At 41.2% G+C, this 21,802-nt stretch overlaps 1 protein-coding gene across 3 annotated transcripts in view; it reads left to right on the forward strand.

Annotated features, from left to right (window-relative positions):
• pkn2a (protein kinase N2a) overlaps positions 1–21,802 on the forward strand; it is a 133,627-nt gene that overhangs the window by 75,690 nt on the left and 36,135 nt on the right. For all 3 annotated transcript variants that reach the window (XR_012100995.1, XM_073062628.1, XM_073062629.1), the window contains exons 3-6: positions 631–776; positions 11,511–11,640; positions 17,857–18,005; positions 18,235–18,448. Coding sequence is in view for 2 of the 3 variants with exons in the window: in XM_073062628.1 (XP_072918729.1) it covers positions 631–776; positions 11,511–11,640; positions 17,857–18,005; positions 18,235–18,448 (639 nt within the window). In the remaining variant the exon portion in view is untranslated. The remainder of the gene's footprint in view (positions 1–630; positions 777–11,510; positions 11,641–17,856; positions 18,006–18,234; positions 18,449–21,802) is intronic.

Below are 21,802 nucleotides of genomic sequence, written 5' to 3' on the forward strand. Positions count from 1 at the left end.
CATTATGTAGAATAGATTTTTTTTTAATGTGCAAAAACAGAAATACTGTATATTTAAAAAAGTGAGGTAGTGTCCAAATCTTCAAAGTCCATTTAGGAATCAGATGGCAGAGGGGAAGAAGCTGTTCCTGAATCGCTGAGGATTCAGCCTGAATCCTTCAGGCTTCTGTACCTCCTACCTGATAGTAACAGTGAGAAAAGGGCATACCCTGGGTGCTGGAGGTCCTTAATAATGGTCACTGCCTTTCTGAGACAGCTCCCTAAAGATGTCCTGGGTACTTTGTAGGCTACTGCCCAAGATAGAGCTGACTAGATTTACAACCTTCTGCAGCTTCTTTCAGTCCTGTGCAGTAGCCCCTCCGTACCAGACAGTGATGCAGCCTGTCAGAATGCTCTCCATGGTGCAACTATGAGCAATTGTCCTTCTGTAAGGGACTCTTAAGTGTCATTTCCTTGTTCACTTCTTTCAGGAAGAAAACTCTGGTAACATTCATCTGGCATTTCAAACCAGGGGAATGTTAGAAATTCTTGCAAAATAAAGAATTTGTAAAAAAAAAAGAAACAATAAATATTTTGATGTGCGACACAAGGCATTTATGGAGTTCCATACACAATACCATTATGATTTCAGATTGTCCACGAACCCCAGATACTCCTAACCCTGAGAATACAAATAACAGTCGAATTGCTGCCTTGAAGAAACAATTGGACATTGAGCTGAAGGTGAAGTTGGGAGCTGAAAATATGATTCAGATGTACTCAAATGGATCGTCAAAGGTGGGTTACTGTGCTGAAATGCACCCACAAGATTATGCAGTGCTTTAATCTGCTTTCAGCTTTTCTTGATTGTGTTATTCTTCTAGCTTTTCAACGGAATAGTTGTACGCAATTACAAACTCAATGTTTTCTTGTTCAGATGTTAGTTTGTGCTGTATTCTGCAATGGCTAACTTTTTTTGTATGTAAAGTGGGTAATAATTGTGTACATGACCCTTCTCAGCTGCCATACTTGGGACATGCAGCTACAATCCCAAAGTAAATTTATTCAGTTTCCCTAAGATATACTTATCATCTCTTTTCAGCTTAGAAACATAGAAAACCTACAGCGCAATACAGGCCCTTCGGCCCACAAAGTTGTGCCGAACATGTCCCTACCTTAGAAATTACTAGGCTTACATATAGCCCTCTATTTTACTAAGCTCCTTGTACCTATCTAAAAGCCTCTTAAAAAATGCAATTGTATCCACCTCCACCACCGTTGTCAGCAGCCCATTCCACGCACTCACCACTCTCTGAGTGAAAAAACTTACCCCCGACATCTCCTCTGTACCTACTCCCCAGCACCTTAAACCTGCGTCCTCTTGTGGCAACCATTTCAGCCCTGGGAAAAAGGCTCTGACTATCCACACGATCAATGCCTCTCATCATCTTGTACACCTCTATCAGGTCACTTCTCATCCTCCTTTACTCCAAGGAGAAAAGGCCGAGTTCACTCAACCTGTTCTCATAAGGCATGCTTCCCAATCCAGGCAACATCCTTGTAAATCTTCTCTGCACCCTTTCTATGGTTTCCACATCCTTCCTGTAGTGAGGCGACTAGAACTGAGCACAGTACTCCAAGTGGGGTCCGACCAAGGTCCTATATAGCTGCAACATTACCTCTCGGCTCCTAAATTCAATTCCACGATTGATAAAGGCCAATACACTATATGCCTTAACCACAGAGTCAACCTGCGCAGCTGCTTTGAGCGTCCTATGGACTCAGACTCCAAGATCCCTCTGATCTTCCATACTGCCAAGAGTCTTACCATTAATGCTATACTGTATTCTGCCATCATATTTGATGTACCAAAATGAATCACCTCACACTTACCTGGGTTGAACTCCATCTGCCAATTCTCAGCCCAGTTTTGCATCCTATCAATGTCCTGCTGTAACCTCTGACAACCCTCCACACTATCCACAACACCTCCAACCTTTGTGTCATCAGCAAACTTACTAATCCATCCCTCCATTTCCTCATCCAGGTCATTTATAAAAATCACGAAGAGTAAGGGTCCCAGAACAGATCCCTGCGGCAGTCCACTGCTGACCAACCTCCAAGCAGCATATGACCCGTCTACAACCACTCTTTGCCTTCTGTGGGCAAGCCAGTTCTGGATCCACAAAGCAATGTTCCCTTGTATCCCATGCCTCCTTACTTTCTCAGTAAGCCTTATCAAATGCCGTGCTGAAATCCATATACACTACATCTTCTGCTCTTCCTTCATCGGTGTGTTTCGTCACATCCTCAAAAAATTCAATCAGGCTTGTAAGGCACGACCTGCCCTTTACAAAGCCATGCTGACTACTCCTAATCATATTTTCCCTCTCCAAATGTTCATAAATCCTGCCTCTCACGATCTTCTCCATCAACTTACCAACCACTGAGGTAAGACTCACTGGTCTATAATTTCCTGGGCTATCTCTAGTCCCTTTCTTGAATAAAGGAACAACATCCACAACCTCCAATCCTCCAGAACCTCTCCTGTCCCTATTGATGAGTTTCTTAAAGCTCTGCAAGTCAGCTGAAGAAGACTTTAATATTGGATGCTTGTATGAGTCAGGGTGCCATATAAAAGCATCTAAGATAGAAACCACATAGATTGCACCTTTAAAGCCAGTCTAAGGGGATTAACAGCTTCTCTAGCTATGCGATTAGTAAGGATCATATTGAAATGAGTGTGACTACTCGCAGTCAGGACCCCTGGTAGACGCTAGTCCTGTTTTTAAAAAAAAATAGAAACCTAACTTGATGACTGCAATGATTGCTACAAGATCTAAGGTGGGGGAAACACTGGAGTGATAAAAAGTATCTTCTGAAATTAGGGCCAAAACCATGAGTGCTCTGCCCCTTATCACTTGGCGGTGATCTGCTTAAATAAAGAATTATATGGTACTTTTACTAGCACCCCTCCCCTTGACACCCATGAAATTCTTAAGTAATATTAACTAAATCTAGCTGTCAAAAGCACCGTTACACATTATTTATCTTTTTAATTCTAAAATTCCTTCTTTTGTTGATCTTAAATTATCAGCTCCTTGTTTATGGAGGTTAGTCATTTGTGCAAGCACAAGCTTTTTAAGGTAGTAAATATTGTTTGATATTTTAAAGTGACTTCGGTGCAACATGATTCTGTCAAGTTGCAGCATCTTTGTGTTTGCCGAAAGTTAAAAGCACCAGGTGTTTTGAGGGTCTTTGTTCCCTCAAATGACATCTCTTCAGATATTTTTCAGTAGACTTGGGAATGCATCAATAATACTGTTCTTTTGCATTTTATACTATTTACACTTATTCCCACTTCCCATCTTGGCTAACTCTGTCAAAATGAGGTATATGGAGGAATTTAAAGTGAGGGGTTATATGGGAGGCAGGGTTTAAGGGTCGGCACAACATTGTGGGCCAAAGGGCCTGTACTGTGCTGTACTGTTCTATGTTCTAAAACCAATGATTTTTAACAAAGAAAAGCAGAATGGTGGAAGAACTCCATGGGTTCCACAGCATCTGTGGAGGCAAAATGGGAAAGTTGATGTTTGGATGGGAAACCTTTCATCAGGAGTGAGAGTGAAGAGAAAAACTTGCTAGAAGCTTGACTGGGATAGAGGCTGATTGGTGATAGATAGAACTAAACGTAAGAAATGATAGGTTGATGAAGACATGCTGTTGGGTGTTGGGCAGTGTGTGAGATATGAATGGTTGAGGCAGAGGCTGATTGGTTATGGCTGGGACCAGACTGGAGATGGAGAGATGGGAAAGCTGAACAAAGGTAGAAGAAAACTAGGTGGATAGGTGAGTGTCTGAGGAAGGAGAACACTGGGAGTGTGGGTTACCTAAAATTGTAAAATCCAGTGTTATTTATATAGGGTTGTCAGTAACCCAAATGGAATATGAGACGTGGTTCAATCAGTTTGTGTTGGTCATTCTGGCGTGTGGGATTGGAAAGGAAAGTTAAGGTGCCATACAACAGGAAGCTTGTGGTGGGTACTGTGAACAGGTGCCCTACAAAGTGGCTTCTTATGCTAATATGCTTGGTTTGACCAATGTAGAAGAGATCACACAATGAGCACTGAATACAGTCGACCGGGTTGGATCAGGGAGGAGGTTAAGGGATAGGTATTGCACCTCTAGTGCTTATAGGGGGAATGTACCGCATAGCCTACATTATAATAAGGGACTACTTTATGTTGTAGGAACACATTGTTGCATTCGCTGTTAGGCACATATTGATCTGTATGTGCACGTCTAGTTCAGACTCTAGCAGCAAAGATCTATGAAATTTAGTTCCTGTCTTCAGCGTTTTTTATTAATAACATAGTTAAACCAGGCCACATGCACAACAAATTGGCGACAAGAATTATGAACCTACATCTTATTGGAACACTTGTGTTTTAGTTGATAATGACACTCGGAGGAGAAGAGAGAGAAGGGAGATGAAAAGGAGCAACACACACATCTAGACAGAGTGCGCTCGTGGCGCTAGCAAAAAGGTCACGTGAGTCAAGTGGAACGTGCAGTGACTGCAAGGAGCTAGCTAAAAAGAAAACGAGGAGAAACGGGACTAAATTAACGACGAGATCTAGGTGTTCTTGTACATCAGCCAATGAAAGCAAGCATGCAGGTACAGCAGACAGTGAAGAAAGCTAATGGCATGCTGGCTTTTATAACAAGAGGAATTGAGTATAGGAGTAAAGAGGTCCTTCTGCAGCTGTACAGGGCCCTGGTGAGACCCCACCTGGAGTATTGTGTGCAGTTTTGGTCTCCAAATTTGAGGAAGGACATTCTTGCTATTGAGGGAGTGCAGCATAGGTTCACAAGGTTAATTCCCGGAATGGCGGGACTGTCATATATTGAAAGATTGGAGCGACTGGGCTTGTATACACTGGAATTTAGAAGGATGAGAGGGGATCTGATTGAAACATAAAAGATTATTAAGGGATTGGACACACTGGAGGCAGGAAGCATGTTCCCGCTGATGGGTGAGTCCAGAACTAGAGGCCACAGTTTAAGAATAAGGGTTAGGCCATTTAGAACAGAGATGCGGAAAAACTTTTTCACCCAGGGAGTGGTGGATATGTGGAATGCTCTGCCCCAGAAGGCAGTGGAGGCCAAGTCTCTGGGTGCATTCAAGAGAGAGTTAGATAGAGCTCTTACAGATACCAGGGTCAAGGGATATGGGGAGAGGGCAGGAACGGGGTACTGATTGTGTATGATCAGCCATGATCACAGTGAATGGCGGTGCTGGCTAGAAGGGCCGAATGGCCTACTCCTGCACCTACTGTCTATTGTCTATAACATAACAAAGATGGCGATAACTGGAACCATTACAGCATTTGATAGTAGCATTGAAAACTGGATAACTTGCATTGAAGGAGTGGAGTTATGATGCTAACTGTGTTAATGATGAAAAGGAAGCCAGCGTTTTACTCAGTGTAATGGGAGCAGAAACATATGGGCTGCTACGGAGAGTGTTAACCCCTGAAAAGCCAGCTGACAAAATGTTCAAGCGAATAGTAGACACTCTCCAACAGCATTTAAACCCCAAACCACTGGTCATTGCTGAAAGATGTAAATTTCACAAATGGAATCAGAGCAAAAATGAAAGCATTTCTGAATATTGTGCTGAATTGCGCAAATTGTCAGAACATTGTCAATTTGGAGCTGGTCTATCGGATGCATGAAGGGATAGGTTAGTATGTGTCATGCACTGTGAAACCACACCGAAGGAGCTCCTGTGTGAAAAAGACCTTAAATTAGAGAAGGCACTGAACATTGCAATATCATTGGAAACAAAAATACAACAAAAATCTCTGGAATATGCCACAAATAAAATATCACTGAACAGTAATGTTACCGTTGTAGGAACATGCTGAACAGAAATGAAGGAAAGAAATGTTACCATTGTGGGAACATGTCACATGACCCTGAGGGCTGTTGACTTAAAGACAAAGAATGCAGAAACTGGCAAACAGGGCCACATTGGCAGAGTATGCAAAGCTAGTAAACAGCAGAAAAAGGACAACATACAGAGGAACAAGAAACCCCAGAAAGGAAAATACAACAATGTACACAAAATGAAAGAAAGCAGTTTTCATGAAAACGGCTCGGGCAAAAGTGAATTGTCTTGTCTGCAACTTCACAGCGTGAAAGAGACAGATGATCAAAGAATAATATGGATCACTCCACAAGTGGCAGGTGTGAGACTGAAAATGGAATTGAACACAGGGTCAGTTTTAACAGTGATCTCTGTACATGACTTACAAACAACTGTTTTCTCACATACCTCTGAAATGAACTAAACTACTGCTAAAGACTTACACAGGACAGAGAGTGTGTCCCAAAGGTAAAATTAAAGTGACAGTGACTTACAGAGACAAAGCACAGCAGCTGAACCTCTATGTACTGAAAAATGGAGGACCACTGTTGCTGGGACGTGAATGGCTCAGGAAAATCCAGTTGGATTGGCGCACCATCAAGACACTAGTTGTGTCACCAAAGGAGGGCAGCAAAGCTACATCTGAGAGACTGTCACACATACTTACTGACTCTGAGGTTGGTGTTTGGGATAGCATCAGCTCCTACAATCTGGCAAAGGGGGCAATGGACCAGGTCCTGCAGGGGATTCCAGAGACTCAGTGTTACCTGGATGACATCACTGTCACCGGCAAAGATGGCGACGAACATCTTTCTAACCTTGAACAAGTGCTTACCAGGTTACATGAATGTAGGCTCAGAGCTAATCGACAGAAATGTGAGTTTTTCAAAAAACAAATCTCATACTGTGGGCATGTGATCAACAAGGATGGCTTACGCATGTCTCAAGACAAGATAGAAGCGGTGCTTAAGGCACCACCACCTGAAAATGTGTCTCAACTGAGAGCATATCTTGGACTAGTGAACTATTACCACAAGTTCTTGCCTAACCTATCCACAGTCCTGCACCTACTAAATGCACTATTACAGACAGGGACACAGTAGAAGTGGACCGAGAGCTGTGAGAAAGCTTTTCAAGAAACTAAAAGACTCGTAACTTCAGAAGGGGTCCTTGTGCACTTTGACCCCCCTTACCAATCCAACTGGCTTGTGATGCCTCACCCCATCGGATAGAAGCTGTGTTAATGCACAAGTTTCCGGATAGCTCAGAAAGACCAATCCTTTGCCTCAACAATGCTAACTTCAGCTGAATGCAACTACGCACAGACTGACAGAGAGGCCCTAAGCCTCATGTGGGGAGGCATGACATTCAGTCACTACCTGCATGGTCAAAGGTTTACCCTGTTGACTGACCATTAGCCTCTCATGTCAATCTTCAACCCAAGAAAAGGCGTTCCAGTGATGACACCACAAAGGCTGCAGCAATGGTCTCTTTTCTTAGGAGGTCACATGTATGACATTGAACACAAGGAGACCAACGCAGATGGTTTGTCATGTTTACCATTGCCAACTTCAGAGATAACTACACAAATGGATTCAGCAGAGGTTTCTCACACAACAATAGTTGAACAATTACCAGTGACAAACAGTCTTATTGAAAGAGAAACACACAATGACCCTATGTTGTCAAAAGTGTATGACAACACGGTAAAGGGATGGCCAACACGTGGTAACACACTGTTTCCAGCCTTCTCAGCGAGGAAGGAGCAGTTGTCTGTGTGTCGAGGGGCACTAATGTGTGGTTCACAAGTTGTGATTCCTCCCAAATTACGCACCAAAGTACTGGAGGGAACTGCACAAGGGGCACCTGGGTACCGTGAAAATGAAAAGTCTTGCCCGTCCCTATGTGTGGTGGCCAGGAATCGATAAACAGATTGAGGTCTTGACCAAGAACTGCTCTGGATGCCAACAGATCCAGAATGCACCACCACAAGCCCCTCTCCATCCATGGGAGTGGCCCTCATCACCATGGCAACGAGTGCACCTTGACTTTGCTGGATTATTCATGGACTGTATCTTTTTAATCGCCATCGATGCACATTCCAAATGGCCAGAGGTAATCAAAATGAAGACAACCACATCGGAAAAGACCATTACAGTTCAGAGGACCGTGTTCACCAGGAATGGCATACCAGAACAAATCTGCACAGACAATGGACGACAATTTGTCTCTGTAGAATTCCGAAGTTTTGTGATGAACAATGGAATCCAGCACTTTACATCAGCCCTTAGCATCTGTCCACAAGTGGCTTGGCAGAAAGATTTGTGCAGACATTCAAGAAAGCCATCAAGGCAATGGACAGCGAAAATCGACCACTGCAACACAAGATAGACAACTTCCTCCTTGTCCATCGTAATGCAGTACATGCAACTACTAATCAGACTCCAGCAATGATGTTTCTGAACAGGAACCTGAGGTCCCGCATGGATCTTCTCATACCAGATGTACGGCGTAATGTGGAGAACAGACAGTTCAAACACTTGAATGCTAAGTCAACATGGAGCTTCAGTGTGGGACAGTCAGTTCTTGCACGTGATTACTGGACTGAAAACTGGCATCCAGGTACAATTTCTGCCATAGACGGGCCACTGATGTATACAGTGAAAGTGGGAGAGAACATATGGAGATGTCATGTGGACCAAATCCTGGATGCTCAGGTGAAAAACACAACAACACCTTGCCCGGACTCCCCTGACATAGAAACAAATACTTCTGATGTGACCACATCAGCCTCATCTACAGATAAGCTAGTCATCAGTGCTGATGGCCCACCTGATGTACCTGTGGAGACTCATTCCCCAAAGCAAACGTTTCAGGACAGACATTACCTGGAGAAGCAGAGAAGACCTCCCCAGAGACTTGAGTTATAATTTGATATTATTAAGTTACTTTGTTATAATTTGTAAACAAATGGTAGGCATTTGTATGTTATGGGTAAACATATTTGTTTAGCAGAGTGCTCCAGTTAAAAAAAACATTTGATAGACTATTAAAATAAAAGGGGAAGAGTGTACCATATAGCCTACATTATGTTGTAGGAACACGTCATTGCATGCGCTATTAGACATGTATTGATCTGTATGTGCGCGTCAAGTTCGAACTTTAGCAGTAAAGAACCATGAAACTTGGTTCCCGTCTCCAGCGTTTTTATTAATAACATAGTTGTGTAACCAGGCCGCATGAGCAATCAGGGAGTCGTTAAAAGAACAGTCCATTTCAAAAGCAGAGAAGGTGGAGTAGGGAGAAGAAATGAAGCTGTGACTGGTAATTAGGATCATGTTGCAAATGACGAAGATGATGTGTTGGTTGCAGATGGTGGAAGATGAGGAGCCGGGGAGCTTTATTGCTGTGCATCTGGGATGGGGGGGCAGGGGGATTGAAAGAGCAAATGTGTGTGAGAACTCTGATTAGAGTTAGAAAAGTGTATTTCAGAAATAGAACTGGAGAGTGCGCAGCCATATTTAAAGAAGAGGGTCTACTTGTATCCCACATGGGTAACTGACAATCCAGTGGTATGAACATTAAATCTCCCAGTTTTAGATTAGCCACACTTTGTTCTTCCACACATACTCACCTGTCCACCTGATTTTCTTTTCTTTGTTCAACTTTCTCATTCATCTCTACTACCAACCCCCCACCCATCTGATTCTGTTTACTCATCATCTCCTTCCTGGCTCTACCTATCACTTGTCAGTGTCAGTCTTGCACCACCTCAAACTGCTATTCATTGCAGCTTTGATGCTAGGTCTCAGCCTGATACATCAGCTTGCATTGTGTCTGTCTCCAGAAACTGACTAACTTGCCAAGTTCTTCCAATGTTCTGTTTCCTGTTCCTGATTCCAGAACGTGTGGTCACTTTTGTCTTCATGCCATTGATTTTTAACTTGGTCAGGACTCTGCTGGGGTTGACTGACTCCGGGATCTTACCCAAATCCCCTCCTATGTTTGAACCTACTTGTGAATTCATAAGATGTAGGAACACAGTTAGACCATTTGGCCCATCAAGTCTGCTGTGCCATGCCATTATGGCTGATTTATTAACCCCAATCTCCTGCCTTCTGGTTAACTAATTTTGGAAAACTTTATAACCTAAATTTTGCAAAAACCTGGGTCATAGTTTCCATTGGGGATTGTAAAGTATGAATTGGGGTTGAAGTTTTTGTATTAGATATATTTTCCCCTCTTTTTAATTGATGTTGTTCCAAATTATATCTTGGCTGTGATCAACACAGATCTATGATTGATCCTGACACTTAACTAAACCATCTAGGGCACTGGTCCATATTCTACACTACTGTCTATTCAGTTTGGCACTACGACAGGGCAATCTCTAAGCTGTAGTTGTTCCACTTAAATCAGTGTTGAAGTATTGCACATTGTTGCCTGATTGTTTTTTTTCTCTCTATTAAAAGGCAGTATCAGCTTCTTTGTCACTGAATGTTTAGAGTTCTGTTGAACAAACTAGTCTCCAAACCAGACCTCTGTTTGTTTTGAAAAATACTAGTAAATTCAGTGAGAGAAGTCATTAAGTCTTGTCACTACCTGATTACAAAGAAACTTCAAAGTAAAGTTAAGAGCTTATGATTTGGATTCCCATTGGAAGCTGGATTTTTCAGCTAAAAATTTCTCACATAGTAGCAGAAAGTAAGTATATATTGAAAGCATTTGCTACTGGATTGATCTCTGGTCATCAGAGATAAATTACACAACCAGTAATGTCACTTTAGAATGTTATTGCTTTGTGTTGACTGTGGAATGGAAAGATTGTGGCAGTTTGTTTACTGTTTTGGTGTCATTAATGACTTTTTGCTGCCTTGAAGCTCTTGGGTTAGGTGATAGGAATAGACCAAAAAATAAAAGCTAGACAAGTGCAGCAAGATTGCTTAAATTCAAGTTAACCTTTCTGCTGCAGTCTTTGCTGCCTTTCTGTTGTAATCACAATAATTTCCAATCACATTTTATTTAGCAGTGCTAGTTTACTGTGCATTTCAGTGTTATCTGTTATATAAGTTGATTCCTTGGCTTTGTAAGGGTCTTCTTAGTGGACTGCAGTGAAAAGATTTGACTGGGTGGGACAAAGAAAGAGCAAAGAGAATATAGAAATTTCTTAATTTTGCCACCTCCCATTGTTGAGCAAGTTGACAAGTACTGTTGGGATGCCACACAAAAGAATGGTGTGCAACAGCAAAGTTCAGAAATTCCTCTGGCAGCTTATTGAATATTCAGAATTGCAATGAATTATTTTCAAGATTGTCAATGAAATGTAGACAACTGTTCAAAGTATGGATAATTTTCATGCCTTTGATCTGTAACACTTCAGTTCTTCTATTGTTACACTATGGAAGCTACAATGGTAATCTTTTGAAGATAGAAATCTAAATACACTGGTGTATAATAGGTATTAGAATAATACAGATATAAAGCTCTTTGTATTATCAGTTTATGTAGTCTTTTGTTTATTTTTTGTTGGTCAGACTTCGCAAGTGCTCTAACTATATTTTTATATACTTACTTTGTTAAACTCTACTTTTAATTCCCAGGATAGAAAGTTGCTAGCGGCAGCTCAACAAATGCTTCAAGATAGTAAAACAAAAATAGAAGTTATAAGGATGCAAATTCTTAAGTCTACACAGACGAGTGAAGCCGTATTTGAAAACACAGATGGAATAGGTAAGAGACTTCTGGTTTGATTGGGTTTATAACCTAAGTATGTGTATATACTGACATTACTGCATGAACTGTTGTCTTGTAAATTGCAGTGTAAAGATTAACTCCTGTTCTGCCTTGTTTGTTGTTCTTCCAAAATTAATTTACGTAATCTGGGATTGTTATAGTATCTCTTGTTATTTTGGATGATTCCAGGTAGGTATTATAAGGCAATGAGTGTTAAAGATTGATGCGTGTGGAAACATAAAATGAAATTGATCATCTTGGTTTGCTCAGAGGATAAAACTCGCTGGTACAGAATATATTCAAAAAACTCAAAAAATATTAGCTGGTCCTTTAAACCAGTCATAAGCTGTCATCAAGCAACTTCTGCGTCCCATCCCCCAGTTGGCCTCTTACCTTCTGCCTATTAATTTGTCTGACCTTATTCATGTGCATTAGTAGAATAAAAATCTCCCATAAAGACAATTGTGGCAACACACTCTTTTCAAAGGTTCAATTTAATGTCAGAGAAATATATACAATTTGCATCCTGAAATGCTTTTTCTTTGCAAAGCATCCACAGAAACAGACAGTTAAACATGAGAACCCCAAAGTTCCCTCCCTGTGCTTAAGCAGTGGCGAGCAACAATCCCCGCTCCCCCCCCACCGGCAAAACAAAAAGCGCACCTGCTACAGAGCACAAGCATGAGCTAAGCGATAGCAAAGACACAGACCTTGCAGATACCCCAAAGACTATTGCAATTCATTCAGCATTTGGCAACCCACCGGTTCTATCTCTCCCTAATAAAGGAGAGGGAGGTGCCCCATTTTCACAGCGAGCTGGAGACATAACAACCCGCTGGTTTATGATGTTAAAAAAGTTCATTTCGTCGCTTTTTATGAGCTCTGTGCCTGAAGATCGCAAAGATCTAGGGTCTTCAGGCCTAAAGCAAAATATTTTCCAGCCTCCCCGACGACACACTAGTCTCCTGCTGTGACACCGACCCTCGATCTGCCCATCTCCAGAGCCCCGAAATCTTAGGCTTCCAAACACTAGGCCGCTTCTCAGGCCGACCCCTTAGCGTGCCGAACAACAGCCGGTCCTGAAACCCCGAGAGCGGGTCCCATTCCCACAAAGAACCGAAGTCAGCGTGTAACTCCAGGTCAGGGTCTTCAAAAGAACCCAGAAAGGGAAAAATAAAGATATTAAAGATGGAAATAGAGCTGTTTCCGAAGATACAAGCAAAGGAGTTGCCATTTAGCGCCATCTTAACTCCGTCTCCGTCTCAGTTTTGAAACTCAATATTAAACATTATATAATCTAACATTAAGTCCCTTAAGTCTGTTCTGCTATTTATTATGATATACATATATTATAGTGTGTGTATCCTTGCTCTTCCTAGTAGTGTGCTCTTCTGGACAGAGATCTCATATGTTGTTCCCGGGATTTGTTGGAGCCACCCTCCCAGTCCAGGTGCTCCTATTGCCACCGGGATTACTCTGGCTTAAAGCTTCCACAGCTTTTCTATCTGCTCTATCAAGCCCTGGTATTTCTCCAGCTTCTCAAATTCTTTCTTCCTGATGTTACTCTCATTTGGGATTGCCACATCTATTACTATTGCTTTCTTCTGTTCCTTTCTGGTATTACTATGTCTGGTTTGTTGGCCAGTACCTGCTTATCAGTCTGTATTTGGAGGTCCCACAGGATCTTAGCTCTGTTATTCTCCACTACCTTCGCAGGTGTTTCCCATTTGTACATGGGAGAGTCCTATCCTTACTCAGCGCAGATATTCCTGTACACAATTCCTGCAACTTTGTTGTGCCTTTCAGTGTATGCTGTCCCTACCTGCATCTTGCACGCTGCTACTATGTGCTGAATGGTTTCAGTGGATTCCTTGCACAGGCTGCATCGTCGGGTCTTGTCCAGTGTGATAGACCCCTGCTTCTATTGTTCTTGTGCTCACCGCCTGTTCTTGTGCAGCCATCAGCAGTGCCTCTGTGCTGTCCCTCAGCCCTGCCATTTCTAACCATTGGTAGGAGATCCTTATGTCAGCCACCTCTGATATCTGGTGATTGTACATCCGATGTAGTGGCTTGTCCTGCTATGGCCCCTGGTCCTCTGGCTCTGCTTCACCCACTTCCATTTCCATGTTCCCTGCCTGCTGTCTCCCAGCAGGTCATCCTTAGAGAGTGTGTGGATATATATATATTGCAAAAAGAGCAAAAATTGAGGTAGTGTTTAGTTTTCATCCAGAAATCTGATGGCGGAGAGGAAGAAACAGTTCTTAAAATACCAACAGTGTGTCTTCGGGCTGCTGTGCTTCCTCCCTGATGGAATTAATAAGAAGAGAGTTGGATCACCTGTTGCCCCAGATAGCAGACCTCCTCCTCCTGTAATGTTAATGAATGCTTTCCCATCCGGGTACTGCACAGCAGTGAGAGTGCTTATTTGTGTGTTGAACTGTGATGAATGTATGAAACAAAAAGAGGACTTGGAACATTTGATATCGCAGGGTCTACAGGATGAGGCAATATCCTAGCTCCAGTACCGAAGGCTTGTGCTCCAGAGCTAACTGCACTCCTAGCTGAGTTGTTCCAGCACAGTAACACACTATTGTAAGGCCATCCCTTTAGAACAGTTGAGGAGAAATTTCTTCAACCAGATGGTGATGAATCTGTGGAATTCATTGCCACAAACGGCTGTGGAGGCCAAGACATTAGAAATATTTAAAGTGGACGTTGATTGGTTCTTGATTAGTAAGGGTGTCAAAGGTTACTGGGAGAAGGTATGAGAATGGAGAGGGATAATAAATCAGTCAGTGTTGAATGGTGGAGCAGACTCAGTGGGCTGAATGGCCTAATTCTGCTCCTATGTCTTATAATTCATCTTACCTGTTAATACGAAAAATTGCCCAGATGAGCACTGCTGAAATCCAGACTGGCTATTCCCTGCCTAATCAGACAACTTCTGATCATAAGCAAAGTGACAAAAGGTGTCACTGACAACACGAAGTGACATTATTCATAAATAACCTGTGCATGATTGCCAGGATTGTCAGCTCTAAACCCATCTAAACTTGGACCAAAACTGAATTCCAGAGCTAAGATGAGAGACTGCACTTGACTTTGACACCATTTGACTAAACATGCCATCAAGGAGCTCTGGAAAAAGTGAAAATATTGGTCATCGAGGAGAGAAGATTCCAGTAATTACAGCCATAACTTGCACAAAGGAAGATATGTTTAATTGTGGGATCAGTCATTCCCAGGATATCTCTGCAGCTGGTCCTTCAGGACAGTGTGCGAGGTTCATCCATCTACAGATGCTTCATCAAAAGCATTATAAACTTGGAAGTGAGGTTGTTTGTTGATGATTGTATTCTGTTCAATTCCTTTTGCAACTCCGAAGCAAATGAAACAGTGGCATGCAAAAGTTTGGGCACCCCTGGTCAAAATTTCTGTTACTGTACATAGCTAAGCAAGTAAAAGATGACCTGATTTCCAAAAGGCATAAAGTTAGATGACACATTTCTTTCATATTTTAAGCAAGATTACTTTTTTATTTCCCATCTTTTACAGTTTCAAAATGACATAAAAAGAAAAGGGGCCCGAAGCAAAAGTTTGGGCACCCTGCATGGTCAGTACTTAGTAACACCCCCTTTGGCAAATATCACAGCTTGTAAACGCTTTCTGTAGCCAGCTAAGAATCTTTCAAGTCTTGTTCGGAGGATTTTTGCCCATTCTTCCTTGCAAAAAAGGCTTCTAGTTCTGTGAGATTCTTGGGCCGTCTTGCATGCACTGTTTTTTTTTAGGCCTATCCACAGATTTTGATGATGTTTAGGTCGGGGGACTGTGAGGGCCATGGCAAAACCTTCAGTTTGTGCCTCTTGAGGTAGTCCATTGTGGATTTTGAGGTGTGTTTAGGATCATTATCCTGTTGTAGAAGCCATCCACTTTTCATCTTCAGCTTCTTTACAGACAGTGTGATGTTTGCTTCCAGAATTTGCTGGTATTTAAATGAATTAATTCTTCCTCTACCAGTGAAATATTCCCCCGTGCCACTGGCTGCAACACAAGCCCAAAGCATGATCGATCCATCCCCATGCTTAAGTTGGAGAGGTGTTCTTTTCATGAAATTCTGCACCCTTGTTTCTCCAAACATACCTTTGCTCATTGCAGCTAAATGATTCTATTTTAACTTCATCAGTCCACAGGGCTTGTTTCCAAAATGCATCAGGCTTGTTTAGATGTTCCTTTGCAAACTCCTGACGCTGAATTTTGTGGTGAGGACGCAGGAAAGGTTTTCTTCTGATGATTCTTCCATGAAGGTCATATTTGTGCAGGTATTGCTGCACAGTAGAACAGTGCATCACCACTCCAGAGTCTGCTAAATCTTCCTGAAGGTCTTTTGCAGTAAAACAGGGTTTTGATTTGCCTTTCTAGTAATTCTTCGAGCAGTTTTCTTGGTCTTCCAGACCTCAACTTGACCTCCACCATTCTGTTAACTGCCATTTCTTAATTACATTACGAACTGAGGAAACGGCTACCTGAATACACTTGGCTATCTTCTTATAGCCTTCTCCTGCTTTGTGGGCATCATTTATTTTCATTTTCAGAGTACTAGGCAGCTGCTTAGCGGAGCCCATGGTTGCTGATTGTTGGGCAAGGTTTGAGGAGTCAGGATATTTATAAAACTTTGAAATTTGCATCACCTGGCCTTTCCTAACGATGACTATGAACAAGCTAACATTAGCCCTAACAAGCTAATTAAGGTCTGAGACCTTGGTAAAAGTTATCTGAGAGCTCAAATCTCTTGGGGGTGCCCAAACTTTTGCATGGTACTCCTTTCCATTTTTTCCACTCTAAAATTGTATAAGACAAAAATAATAGACTAATCTTGCTTAAAATGTTGAAAAGAATGTTTCATCTTTAACTTTATGACTTTTGGAGATCAGTTCATCTTCTACTCACTTAACTATTCACAGTAACAGAAATTTTGACCAGGGGTGCCCAAGCTTTTGCATGTCACTGTGTACAGAAAGGTCAAGGTGACATTCAGCATAGTGAACATAAAAATGAGTTTTTAAGCAAATTGTATTATATTGATAGGACCATATGAAATAGAAGCAGAATTAGGCCATTCAGCCCATTGAGTCTTCTCTGCCATTCCATCATGGCTGATTCCAGATCCCGCTCAACCCTATTGACCAGCCTTCTCGCCTTTGATGCCCTGACTGATCAGGAAATGATAAAATTCTGTCTTAAATATACCCATGGTCTTGGCCTCCACCACAGTCTGTGGCAGAGCATTCCACAGGTTCGCTACTCTTACTAAATCAAATTCCTCCTTACCTCCCTTCTAAAAGTTCGTTCCTCAATTTTGAGGCTGTGCCCTGTAGTTCTGGATACCCCCACCATAGGAAGCATCCTCTCCACATCCACCCTAACTAGTCCTTTCAACACTAGGTAGGTTTCAATGAGGTCCCCACGCATTCTTTTGAGTACAGGCCCAAAGCTTCGAACTGCTTCTCATATGTTAACCCCTTCATCCTGGAATTGTCCTCATGAACTTCCTCTGGAATCTCAAATGACAACGCATGCTTTCTGGGATACGGGGCCCAAAATGACTCAAATCAAAATGCTCTATTTGTAAGTATCTTATTAACTTGAATAGTTGCAACATGCGATTTAAATGCATTTGTTGGCATCTTTCCATCCCTTTCCCCTGAGTTCTGTGGGTGTCTGTTATTTAGAACTGAATCTTAGCCAGAACTGAATCAGCATTCATATTGCTGCTGCCCACAGTGTGCAAAAGACATGATCTACTCCACTTGCTTCTAAAGTTCAACGTACGACAACTTGATTTTGACTTGCAGATTATTTAAATAGATGGTCAAGAGACTGATATATTTTAAAACAATGCTTGCAAAAGTAAGCTCATTTGTGTATTCTGAGATAAGCATACTGTACTTGTTAAATATTGAAAACAGGAAGGATGCAAACAGAATTTAAGTATTGAGAAATACCTAGTGACAGTGTGGAAATGTATTTGAGGTTTGCTACCAGAGAGCAGGCATCAAGAGATATTCCAGTTTAGATGTTCCAAGGCAATAATCTGTTTGTATTTGGAAACATTAATTCATTACATGGCAAGTAACTCTACTGTTTGGAGGAGAGAGGCTTGTGTACAAAATGTTTGCTTTTGAAACTATTGTTGCAATTGTGTTTTTATTCAAGCATCAAAGCCTGGAATAAGCCCCCTGGAGCTTAGAGTTGAAGAGCTTAGACATCACTTCAGAATAGAATATGCAGTAGCGGAAGGAGCGAAAAACGTTATGCGACTGCTTGGCTCTGGAAAGGTTCCTGACAAGAAAGCACTTTCAGAGGTAATTTAAAAGAAAAAAAGCTGATTGTATCTTCATTATTGGGTATTTCTTTCTTTTTCAAATCTTTTTATTAAGTTTTAAATTAGTAAACCTAACAATAATGATAATAATACAAAGAGATTGGGATTACATTAATAACAGTTAACATATACAAACACAAATTCCAAGTAACAGATGTAGTTTTATCAATACATTTAATAAAAGTAATTTTTTCTCCCTTCTCGGCAAGGCACAAGCAAGATTTAATGAATCAAGCCAGAAGTTGGATCTTTTAAAATACTCATTGGAGCAAAGACTGAGTGAACTACCGAAAAATCATCCAAAGAGTAGTATAATCAAAGACGAATTATCAATGGTTTCATCGCCTGCTCTCAGTCCACGTCACAGTGTGATTTACCCACAGAATCAGTACAGCACATTATCTAAACCTGCTGCATTAACAGGTATGCATTTGAAATATTTTCCTGTCAAATTGATTTTGAGGGAATGCTTATTTTTGCAGTAGATCAATACTGATTGTCATCACGTGTTCAGTTTTGCAGTTATGAGATTGATACGATCAATTTATCTTGATCGAACTTGCAAAAACAGCCTGGTAGTGTGTGGCATATTGGATCTCTAGGTTTAGCAAAACTAAAGTTCCAGTGTTTTGCAAGGCTTTTAAACAATGGAGTATACGCCCAACAAGAATGTTTGTAGAAGAACCAAGTTTTTTTTATTTTGTAATCCATTCAAATTCAACAGAATGTTTTTCCCCACAAGTACTGTACAGCTTTGTATTTGAAAATCCGAAGCAAAACAGAATGGTAGACCCTTGAAGTTTGCACACAGATGCAAGTTATTGTTGTCATTCTGTATTTTTGACTTTTATTGTAATCAAAGTGCTGCAGTAAATTAAATTAGCGAAGTAAAAATTTCTCATTGAACAAACAGCTCAAGGATTCAATTAAAAAACTTTACAAAGTTAGTTTCTAACTTGCTCTTCAGTTTTCATGATGGCAAGGCTCCACCTTGCTCCATTCTTTACCAACAACTGCCATCAAGTAACATTCTCATCACTTATCACGAACATTCTGTCTAACTCGAGTATTGTTCCTTTTCTTCAAAGTTCACAGGCTATTGTGTCACTGTTGGAATTTTTGCTTCCAAACTTCAAAGTAAATTCTTCTACCTTGCCTCCCCCCCCCCGCCCCCGCCGCAATGTAATAAAGGTTTTTTAAGCACCACCTTCCAGTCATCTTCATTGTTCTTCTGTCACTGTTAGCCTGTTAGTATTCTGAGCACTGTTATTACACTACGAGGATCAAATTTTGACAAAATGGAATGGCAGAGCAGACTCAATGGGCCAATTAGCCTAATTCTGCTCCCTTGTCTTATGGTCTAATTTTTCAGGCTGTCATTAACCTCCCCATCTCCATCCTCACAAACTTGCATTTATCCATTCCATGCATCTTGTCCAATCACTCATTTCTCTTACTCCTTATTGACCCTCTATACTAAGCTCATTAAGATCATTACCCAAAATGTAAGAGATGAAGGGCCATCGAGAAAGCTGTCAGATCCACATGTCCAAACCAACAGATTCGACTCTGAACTTTACATTATCTTAATTGTCTGTGAATTGGTGATTCACATAAATAAAAATGCAGCTTTATAAAAGAAACAGATCTGAATAATTAGGATGTTGTAAGTGAATTATCCTTGTGTAGTTGCTGAATCTTCACTGCCTGTAGATTATCCACCTCTGGAGTCCTAGTAGATGACCTATCCAAATTCTTTAATAAAAGAACAAATGTGCTGTGTTTTAAGTTATCTTTGCAATAGGAACTATTTGTTTTTTAGTTACTGCTTCATTTTAAAGGGAATTTCATACAATAAAAGCAGTATCTTTGTCTTGACAAAATCACTTGACTGTTACAGTATGTTTGTAAAGGGAAGACTCGGACCTCAGGATTTGAGTTATCTCCTTTTCCAGATGTCCTCCATCCTAAAAAGCATCCTGAATTCTCCTCATGAACAAAAGATTCCCAGGAATTGGTAGAGATGTTATTGTCTTACTAAGACAGAGCTTCAGTGTCTGATTCACAAGTGTGAATCATGGGATTGTCGTGAGTTGTAAATAGGCCTGGGAGATTGATCTGGGAGAATTCACTTCCAGTGAATTTGGAGAAGTGTGGTTAATACATTGTTTCAGAGCTTGAGAGACCCATTTTCAATTCTAACCTCCTCTGCTGTTTGTACATTTGGTACGTTTTCCTTGTCACAGCATTAGTTTCCCATGGGTGCTCTGGATTCATCCCACAGCCCAAAAATAAACTGGTGGTTTAGTTCATTGGTTATTGAATTTTGCACCTAGTTTAGATGGCTGGTGGGAGGATCGGGGATGTTAATGGGTGTATGTGACTAGATAGATTGTGGGGGAATGGGATTTGTGTGTGTGCTCCAAGATCAGAAGGCACCATGGTAGCTATTAGAGCAATGCTATTACAGCTTAGGGCATCGGAGTTCTGCATTCATTTCCCACTGCTGCCTGTAAGGAGGTTGTACGTTCTCCCCGTGACTGCATGGGTTTTCTCCAGGTGCTCTGGTTGCCTCTCACAGTCCAGGTAGGTTAATTGATGATTGGAAATTGTCCTGTGATTAGACTAGAGTTAAATGGGTGGATTGCTTGGCGCAGCTCGCTGGGCCGGAAGGGCCTGTTCCATGCTGTCTCTCTTATAAATATGTTGTGAAGAAATACATGAACCTGAAGGATTTTATGGTTGCAGCATTTGTAGTCAGTACTTGTTCATCACTTATATGAAGTGCCAGTTGTGAAATGTAGAAACTTTGCAATAAGGTTTACTTTGTATAATTCTGACTCACGGTACTAATTCTGGGACATATTTTCAGCGTGTGGAAATGCAGACTGCTGTGCCAATACCCATATCCACTTCATTAATGAAAGGGGAAATAGTAAAGGCTGTAATAATCACTTTACAGTGTAGAGTCCACTGTAATAATTACCTGTAATTCCACCAACTTCTTTCAAATAATTTACATTCGTATACTTTGTTAAAGAAAATCAAATATCTTTTTAATTTTCTCAATGAATTTATTCTGCCAGTGGCCACATTTCCAAATTTCTGTCTCGGCGTACAAGGTAATCTCCCACGTTGCATTTTGTTCTCTTAGTTCCATTTCTCTTCCCAGCATTCTCTTTCATTTGCTCTGTAATCATCAGTATATCTCAACAAATTTAAAATTTTCTTAGTAAACCTTGCCATTCCTTACAAGCAACAGTGTTCATAATATGATGTAAAGGAACATTGTCTTCAGGTGTATTCTCACAGCTTGACACTGACATAGAACACAATAGCAGAGCACAGGAGCAGGATTTTTGCCTCACCATGTTTATACTGAGTATGTAAATCTAAGCTAATGTGATCCATACAGTTTCTCTCTATTCCCGGTCAGTCGGTCTACAGTCATTACTGTATACTTTCCTCCTGCATTTCACCAACAAAATATACCGTGTGTGTCAGTCTAAATGTCTCCAAAATGTCACTGTTGTATATGTTTCTATCAGTTTCCCTAGCAGGGCTTTCCAGATGCATAACGTTCTCATGGTACATCTCCTTTAAGTTCAGCTCTCACCTTAAATCTTTGCCTTCTAGTATATGACATTTAGAACCTAGAAAACCTACAGCACAATACAGACTCTTCGGCCCACAAAGCTGTGCCGAACATGTCCCTACCTTAGAAATTACCTAGGGTTACCCATAGCCCTCTATTTTACTAAGCTCCATGTGCCTATC

Source organism: Hemitrygon akajei, chromosome 12 (assembly GCF_048418815.1).
Source record: "Hemitrygon akajei chromosome 12, sHemAka1.3, whole genome shotgun sequence".
Lineage (NCBI taxonomy): Eukaryota > Metazoa > Chordata > Chondrichthyes > Myliobatiformes > Dasyatidae > Hemitrygon > Hemitrygon akajei.